Below are 9,728 nucleotides of genomic sequence, written 5' to 3'. Positions count from 1 at the left end.
ATATATATATATATATATATATATATATATATATATATATATATATATATATATATATATATATATACACACACACACAAATTTAAAGTTTGTTTTCTTTTTGTTTTGACGAGTATAAATTTGAGGTGAAGTCGATGTTGGCTCGTGTGATTTATATGTTCGTGTGATTTTTTTTCCTATAAAAAAAAATCTGAATTTTCTTAGGTCACAAAAGTTAGACGGATTACCATGACCTTATCTCAAGGTGTTTTCCTGTAATATGCCTAATGGTAATCTGGAATAGAGTATATACATAATATCTATATATATATATATATATATATATATATATATATAATATTATTATATTGGAATATAATATTTACCCTTAATTATAATTCTTTAGAATATATATAAAAAATTTTTGTTTTGTGAATGTACAAAAACAACTCCCATGTTGCAGCTGAAATCTTATTTTTTTAGATATTTTCACTCCCCTTGCGCATCAGAGCCTGCCGTCCTTCCCTGTTCACAATAAATGACAAGCAAACTAGAAATATTTATATTATTATTATTATTATTATTATTATTATTATTATTATTATTATTATTATTATATGATAAAATATTATCCAGGTCTTAATATAACCATAACAACAAACAGTAGTGATACAAGTTCTAACCCAACTAATAATAATATTAATATATTATTATTAATTATAATTAATATTAATATATTATTATTATTATTATTATTCGGTCCTATTGGTTTTGGTGGCTATGTACTGTTATGCAGAGACTAGTATTTTATATTGCTGAACACTGGCACTGTCTGCATGTGGGCCCTGATGAAGGGGAATTATCATCTATTGCACTGCATGGTTTCATAAAATCATACAAGTCATATTATCTGATCTAAACTAATCTAGGCTTTGCATCACTGTGTCTCAATGATTCAATTAGTAAGAAACACATAAAAATACTGAAAAGCAAAAATTTTGATTATAGGTCTAAGTCTTTCTCAGTGACTTAAATTGAAACACTGACATAAACTTAGTAAATCCCATAACAAGTGTTTCCATGAGAAGTCTTTCTCAGTGTCTTCAGTGTAAATTCAATGGCAAGCGTTTCCACTAGAAGTCTTTCTGTGTCTTCAATGTAAATTCTATGACAATCAAAGTCCATTCCATGTCTTACAGACCAGTCTCGTTTCTCAATCCAACCCTACTGAATGTTTAGCATACACTGAAGAGAGACATTAAGACGCATCTGAATCACACTTGTGAGATAGACCTGTATCCGGTCAGACTGGGTTGATTCCTCCTTTGGGAATGTCACACAGTGCCAGTGTTGCCAGTCTCCACCTCTCAATGACTGTTATCAGGGTCTCCCACGCCCCAGTCTGAGATTCTCTTTGCAGCTGTGTGTCGCTCAATTCATTTAACAGCACAAGTGCTCAGCGAGTGTCATGGACGCAGTGAAAGTGAGACTGAGGGTGAGAGAGTTTAGAAACACTAACATAAACTTAATACATTCAATGGCAAGCGTTTCCACTAGAAGTCTTTCTCAGTGTCTTCAGTGTAAATTCAATGACAAGCATTTCCACTAGAAGTCTTTCTCAGTGTCTTCAGTGTCAATTCAATGGCAAGCGTTTCCACTAGAAGTCTTTCTCAGTGTCTTCAGTGTAAATTCAATGACAAACGTTTCCACTAGAAGTCTTTTTCAGTGTCTTCAGTGTAAATTCAATGACAAGCATTTCCACTAGAAGTCCTTTTCAGTGTTTTCAGTGTAAATTCAATGACAAGCATGTCCACTAGAAGTCTTTTTCAGTGTCTTCAGTGTATATTCAATGACAAGCGTTTCCACTAGAAGTCTTTCTCAGTGTCTTCAGTGTAAATTCAATGACAAGCATTTCCACTAGAAGTCTTTCTCAGTGTCTTCAGTGTCAATTCAATGGCAAACGTTTCCACTAGACTTCAGGGAAAAAGTCACAGTCTTTCTCAGTGTCTTCAGTGTAAATTCAATGACAAACGTTTCCACTAGAAGTCTTTTTCAGTGTCTTCAGTGTAAATTCAATGAGAAGCATTTCCACTAGAAGTCCTTTTCAGTGTTTTCAGTGTAAATTCAATGACAAGCATGTCCACTAGAAGTCTTTTTCAGTGTCTTCAGTGTATATTCAATGACAAGCGTTTCCACTAGAAGTCTTTCTCAGTGTCTTCAGTGTAAATTCAATGGCAAGCGTTTCCACTAGAAGTCTTTCTCAGTGTCTTCAGTGTAAATTCAATGACAAGCGTTTCCACTAGAAGTCTTTCTCAGTGTCTTCAGTGTAAATTCAATGACAAGCATTTCCACTAGATGTCTTTCTCAGTGTCTTCAGTGTAAATTCAAAGTCAAACGTTTCCACTAGACGTCTAAGTTTAGTGTTTAATAGTGTTTCATAGTTTTTGATGTGTGAGTGCAATAGTGAGAGTATGTGTGTATGTAAGAGTGCAAAGGTGTGAGTGCAAGTGAATGTGAGTGCAAGTGAGAGGGTTTGAGTGTGAGTATGTATGTGCATGTAAGAGTGGCAGTGTGTGAGTGAGACAGTGAGAGTGGGAGTGAGTGTGAGTGTGTGAGAGTGAAACAGTGAGAGAGTGGCAGTGTGAGAGAGTGAGAGAATGGGAGTGAGTGTGTGTGTGTGTGTAAGAGTGGCAGTGTGTGAGTGAGACAGTGAGAGAGTGGGGGTCAGTGCGTGTAAGAGTGGCAGTGAGTAAGCGAGACAGTGAGAGAGTGGGAGTGACGCTCTCTGTAGTCTTGCTGTGTGCTCTGTTTTGTATATTATTAAAGCACAGTTTAAAAAACAAACTCGCTGCCTCGTTGCCTTTTGTGTCTCTGAGGATACAAGCCTCTCAAACCAGGGGAGAGACTGTGAGAGTGGAGCGCTGGTTTTGGAAACAATGCCCTGAAATTCACACAATTGACAGTGTTATGGCTGGTGGTCCTAATTTTTTGTACAGTACATGTTAACCTCCCACATGACTGATACAAGCGCAACAACAGCAAAAACAAACTTCAAATAAAAATAAAAAACTCATACAAGTGCTTTAATAAATTACATTAAATTATTGTAAAACTATGTAAATATATACAGCACAGAAAATTAATCTCGGAGAAAAAAAAAAAAAAAACGAATTTGTAAAATCAGTAATTAGGCTTCTCCCTCATGAATTAATATATCCCCTTTGGTCATGAATTTTTCATTTAATTTTCTTTTTTTAATTTTATAACAGTTGGTGTCAACTATATGGAGTTTGAGAAGTTGCCCTGACAAAACTTTGGGGGAAAAAACAAAACAAAACAAAAAACATATATGCATTAATAATAGATACATAGATAAGAAACTGAAACTGAAGGGGATATACAATTCATGAAAGACAAGCAAACAGGCAGACTCCTGGTAAACCTGCTGTGACTGAAGTGATTCTCAACACAGCGTGAATGAGTCTCGTCTCTGCTAATTGGAGGTCTTGTTCGTGCCACTTCGGGAAGAGGAACCATTTATTAAAGTCAAACCAGTGAGGTGAGGCTCGCAGCGGAAAGGAATATCGACGAGGAACTGTCCTCAGGGCATCAGAAGATTGCACTCCCACCTTTCACTTCCAGAGATCGTCACCTTTCAGACATCAACCAACCCTGACACTAACCCAACCGCAACCCTAAAACCTAACCCCATACCCAACTGTAAACCTAAAATTAACCCAATACCTAACCCCATACCTAACCCTAACCCCATACCCAACTCTAAACCTAACATTAACCCCATACATAACCCTACACCTAACCCTAACCCCATACCTAATTCTAAACCTAACCCCATAACTAACTCTAAACATAACCCCATACCTAACCCTAACCCCATACCTAGCCCCATACCTAACCCTAAACCTAACCCTAACCCTATACCTAAACCTAACCCTATACCTAACCCCAAAGAATCATCTGATGCCCTGAGGAGTTTCTTGTGAATATGCCATTGTGCTGCAGTGAGGCTCATGCCCTCGATCAGGGTGCTAGCGCTGGGGGGCATGGTTGGTATGAGGCCCGTTTTCAGAAGTGAGGGTCCTGTGACACGCTGCACCTCCCCTCATCTCCACCTCCCCTCCCTGGCCTGGATAGTCAGAAGAGCCCCTGGTCTCACAGGCCCCTCCCTTCTCCTGCAGAAGAGCCTCGATGTGGTTCAGCAGTGCAGAGAAGAATTGGGGGACCCCTTCGTACCCTGAGGAGAAAAACTGCAGAGTGAACCCCAAAACACAGTTGGGCAGGACTAAAAGAACCAGCATGCCTTGATACAGGACTACAAGGACAAGCATGCATAGCAGCACCAGCAGCGGCTCTGACCTGGGAAGATGTTAATGTCAATCACAGTGTGCTTCCCTGTCTCAGTGTTGACGATCACATCCACTCCGAACAGGGATATCCCCAGCTCCGCCCTCAACTTCGTTACTATGGCAGCAATGACATCATCGCAGGGGGGTCGGGGCAGCGCGGCCTCCTCGTCCAGCTGGAGAATGAGAGGGAGTGAGAGTGAGGTGAGTGAGACAGTGAGAGAGTGAGGAGAATGAGGAGAGCAGGAGAGCGAGACAGTGAGAGTGAGAGCACTCGTCTACTTCCCAGCAGCTGATTGAACCCAAAACTTCGAGTCAAGTCGGGTCATAAAAGATCCCAGTGATTCAGTGATGTAATTTAAAAAGTGAGTATCGATGTTTCTTAAGAAACAGCACAGACTCCATTTCTTTAATAAATGTTAGGTTTGTTTTTATATGCATGAAATCAGGTCCCAGGTACAGAACAAACTGATTCAATTAACACAAGGCACATTAGATTTTTATGGCAAAGCCAAGATTGGGTTTCCCCTCCCCAGTCCTGCTCATGAGCCAATCACCTGAAACTACACCCCACTGATTTATGGCTGTTTCAGGGTAGTGTTGAGAGAGAACTCACCGCAGTCAGGTGTGAGGAGGACTCCGGCTTGGATACATCATGACTGTTGAAGAAGATTGTCTTCCTATCTGCAAACACAGAGCAGAGTTGTGAGAGAGGGAGGGGGAAGGAGAGAGGAAGGGATAGAGGGAGGGATGAGGAGTGTAGACACAGAGAGTAGAGCCGTGAAAGAGGGAGGGAGAGGGAGTGGGAGAGAGGAAGGTGGTAGACTCACCGGACTGCCCCCGAGGGAAGTTCTTGAGCGAGGGTCTCTCCACAATGAAGTGAGCCCCTCCCACCACAAAGACCTTGTGCAGCACGGCGCTGTGATTGATGAAGCTCTGCAGCACGCAGGGGGGGCGAGCATCCCACAGGCCAGCCGGGCCGAAGATCAGAGACATCTAAAGGAGTACAGTACGTAAGCAATAAGACCCGACAAGGTGGGCGGTATTGGGCAATACCGGACCACCCAGGGGGCGACATGAGGTCCGACACCACAATTTAGTTTCGAGAGCCATTATTCCAGTTTATTAGAAAGCCCACTTTGTTGCCCTCTGTTGCTGTTGTACTAAGACTGGGGCAATGCCTAATTTTTCATTATCAATATAATTTTTCAAAAAAGCCAATGCATCGATTCATCGATTAGTACAGCAGTAATGCATGTGGAGCTGTGGATTACTGGGCAGCATTGCTACTAAAGGGTACTGATTAAATGATATGCGCATATAGTAGCTAAAAAACAAACCAACAAAAAAAAGATGTAATCATTTTCTCCATGTTGATTTGTGCCAATTGAGGATTAAGAAAAATCTCAAAATTGTATTATATAATAATAATAATAATAATAATAATAATAATAATAATAATAATAATAATAATAATAATACATTTTTTAAATTAAATCCACTTGGTTTAACAACCAATCCAGAGAACAACATAACTCATTTACAAACAGTGAACACTGTCCACAGCACTTCAGTAAATTGTCCAGGGTTTACATTTTACTTGGACCATCTTTTGGTAAGATATTTGGTAGCCTGATGCAAGATCTGTATCCAGTTTTCGAAACACAGCTCCCTCAACAATATTTACAGGCCATACTACACATCTTGTGTCACAACATTTACAATCGTACTTCTCACCTGCTTTGCTCTATCACTACTCAGAGATATATACAGATACTGCGAGTCAGACCTGAGGCTAGCGGGGGAACTCTGTGCTGTAATCCAATAAATGACTGCCGATTATAATCTTTGTGGATTTGCACCCAGGAAAGGATGCCTGCTTGTCTTGGAGGCGTGATAAACTGCTCTGGTCACATTTCAAGGAGCCCTTTCTATCTCAGGCAAATTGTTGTTTCTATGTAAAATGATGATTTTAAATCACAGGTACGAACCACAATCAAGCCACTGAACTGGTTGCTATTGGTGTGCCTCCAGAAAAAGGGGGCTCGCTCTTTTATTGGTGGGAGTGGAAGATTGTCATCATTTGGGGATGTAACCTGGCCTGTCCTGTTTGTAAACTGGATTTCGTTGTTTTGGAATCCTTCTACCTTCCCGAGACCGGTGGGGTTTGACCTGCAGCTTCTGCGTGAGATTGCGTTCTGTACTGTCTCACTCACTCACTCCCTCTTTCACATCTCTCACACTCTCTCTCTCACACACACACACACACACACACACACACACACACACACACACACACTCACACCCACACCCACACACTCACACTCACACTCACACTCACACTCACTCACTCACTCCGTCTCACTCTCTCTTTCTCTCACACTCATTCTCTCTCTCACACTCACTCTCTTACTCTAGATCAAGTTCAAATACTTTACTGGTAAGGACAAGTTCAACAAGTATTGCCAAAGATACAATACATTAACATTAAAGCAAAACATGAAATACACAAGCATATTTGTGAGCCTGGCTAGTCTACTATGCGTCTCTGGCCCTGTGGCAGGACGCTACAAACTCTGCAGCTATTATTACTCTTTGTTAACTGTAGAGATGAAGTTCGTTTTGGTGTTTAACCAGTTCTCTCCAGTAGAGGGTGTAGTTTTCTACCAGGGTGGAGCCCAGTGTTTTTTCCAGTGGCTCATGTCTGGTGGGCTCAGTGCCAAGGCTCTCCAGGATAGTAATGCTAGCTCTGGAGGAGAGGGATGCAGGTAGGGTGTAAACCTGGTTTAAATGCACTGCCTGGGACTGATTCCAGTGCTGGGAAGTGGAGGGAGTTTGGGCTGCTTTCTCCCCAGCTCTGCTCCGCAGCCATTCTCTCTGACACACTCAGTCTCTGTGACACACCCACTCTCTCTCTGACACATTCACTCTCTCTGACACACTCACTCACTCTCTCTCTGACACATTCACTCTCTGACACACTCCCTCTCTCTGACACACACTCCCTCTCTCTCTCTGACACATTCACTCTCTGACACACTCACCTCGTGAGAGCTCGATCCGTGGGCCACTCGTGTTTTGCAAACTGGGGGTGACAAAAAATGTTATTAAATAAAAACCAGCACTCGAGGCGACTGTGTTGTGAGTCCCAGTCCTCTATACTGAACTCATGGATGGGGAAGGGGAGGGGGGCCAAGAGGTCTGGCTCACTGTGTTTTTTGGGAGGGAGGGGAGGAGTGTTACTCACTGATAGGGAAGGGCAGGGTGCGCTGAGCTCTGTCCAGCTGTTTCTCACTCAGCTCTGTCGAGTTAATCTCCATGTAGGGGGGGCTGCAGATCCACTCACCTGGGAGAGAAGAGGGAGGTTAGTGCTGAGATATAGGGGAGAGAGGAGAGGAGAGGAGAGATAGTGGACAGTAGAGGTGTATGTCTCACCAGGGATGGCAGTCTGCAGTCCTTCCATGATCCTGTAGGAGGTGAAGCGATCGAGGAGGCGTCTCATTGCAGGGAGGGGGTCCAGCAGCACAGTGTGGGGGTGTCCCGCAGTGTATCTCTGAAACACATAGACCACTGAACACAGGCACAGAGAGGGACAGGGAGGAAAGGGGAGAAGAGAGAGGGAGAGAGAAAAGAGGGGCGATTTTAATCACACTCACCTCGAATCGTTCCAGCAGCTGCTGCGACTGGCTGTCATGCTCCGCTTCCCCCATGACATCAGAGAGTTTATGGACGATGACATCAAAGGGGCCCTGCGCATTGATTGACTGGTTCAGATCGATCTGGAAAAAGAGGGGGAGGAGTCAGAGAGACAGACTAGAATCACCACGGAGAGAGAGAGAGAGAGATTAAAAGGATTTATTTATTTTTTTGTTTAAACATTGCCGTTGCTATGAGGAGCTTTGAATTCCAAGCACTGGGAAGCCGCTATTGTGACATCGTTGCTAAACAGGCTTTCCCTTATACAGCACAGTGTGATAAAGCACAGAGAGGTGTGGTAAAGCACATTAATAAACATGGCAAACCAGGGTAAGTTCTGGTAATGCAGAGTATTACCACACAAAGTGTGGTATAACGATTCAAATGAGATTGAATAGCTCAACAGCAGCAATAATAATATTATTCTTAGCAGTGCTAATGATAGGGTGAGCACTGAAAGGCTGTGAGTGTCAGCAGGTCCCTCTCTGGGCAGTGCTTCTGACAGACTGAATACCAGCTGCTACAGACAGCAGGACAGTGCCAAGCAGACACAAAAACACACACAAACACACACACACACAGAAGTTATTCATGTATGTCTTTAGTGTGGTCACTGAGTGTGTAACTTGAAGTTGATAAGCTGACCTGGACCTAGTCAAGTTAGGGATTCTAAGGAGAGAGAGAGAGAGAGAGAGAGAGAGAGAGAGAGAGAGAGAGAGAGAGAGAGAGAGAGAGAGAGAGAGAGAGACCAGGTAAAAGGAGCTGGTTTCAACCTCAACTGGCACTGGGATAAGAGAGGAAGGTGGTAATGAAGACTACTGTGAGGGAAGGGGGAAGGGGAAGGGGAAGGGGAAGGGGATGGGGATGGGGATACCCCTGGGGATCCCCCACTCCCCACCCCTCTCTCCATAAAGAAAGTTGGAGGCCAGTTTCACAAACCACTCCTACCACTTGGCAGGCTGCCAGCGAGCAACAACACTGGAGTTATTTGTGTCATAAAACACAGAGCAGGTTATGGAGTGGGTGGGTGTTTGTACTGGGCAAAGAGCACTGGGAGTTCCAGGGAGTGAGTGACATCACCTGGAACAGCCCAGCCCGTACCAACCACAGCCTCCCGCAGATCGATAGACCAGTAGATCAAACACATTGATGAGGGAAAAGGCACCCTCCCGGTCACACACTGAGAGTCCCAGGGGACAGGTCGCATTAATGACTAATGAACTGTGCTGCTCCATTCCTGCTGTGGGAGTGCTGCAGGGTGGGGCGCAAGGAGACGCAGGAATGGCAAGCCCCTCCACCCTCATATTCACACGCGCACACCTTCTCGGAATGGGTTTCCCTGCTCACACTGAAGAGATACAGGCACTGTTAGTGTAAGAGCCAGGGCCCCTACATTGCTGAATCATACCTGCTCATGCTCTCTCTTAACAGATTGTTTTATCAAGCACCCCTGAATTGTATTACCCGGGACACTGTTGCAAAGGAGATGCTACAGCTGTATTTAGCATTACTGGCAAAGTGTTTATTAATACTATAACTACTACTACTACTAATAATAATAATAATAATAATAATAATAATAATAATAATAATAATAATAATAAAAAACTCCTATTGCAGAACAATTTGCACCATTCAAGGTTTTAAATAAATGTTGTGATCTTAACAGTACTAATGCTACTAATAATA

General features: G+C 42.8%; 1 protein-coding gene across 1 annotated transcript; it reads right to left on the bottom strand.

Moving 5' to 3' along the window:
* Positions 1 to 3,912: 3,912 nt before the first annotated feature.
* LOC121303893 (inositol-tetrakisphosphate 1-kinase-like) lies at positions 3,913 to 8,134 on the bottom strand (the record flags this gene model as incomplete). Its single annotated transcript, XM_041234749.1, has 8 exons — positions 3,913 to 4,234; positions 4,357 to 4,519; positions 4,960 to 5,027; positions 5,174 to 5,339; positions 7,388 to 7,428; positions 7,591 to 7,689; positions 7,779 to 7,896; positions 8,000 to 8,134. Coding segments are annotated over 8 exons (996 nt in total), but the record flags the coding sequence as incomplete, so codon positions are not given.
* Positions 8,135 to 9,728: the final 1,594 nt, after the last annotated feature.

The sequence above is a fragment of the Polyodon spathula genome, chromosome 35 (genome assembly GCF_017654505.1).
Source record: "Polyodon spathula isolate WHYD16114869_AA chromosome 35, ASM1765450v1, whole genome shotgun sequence".
Taxonomy (NCBI): domain Eukaryota; kingdom Metazoa; phylum Chordata; class Actinopteri; order Acipenseriformes; family Polyodontidae; genus Polyodon; species Polyodon spathula.
The sequence above is the reverse complement of the archived record's forward strand: the minus strand, read 5'-3'. Positions and strand labels throughout refer to the sequence as shown.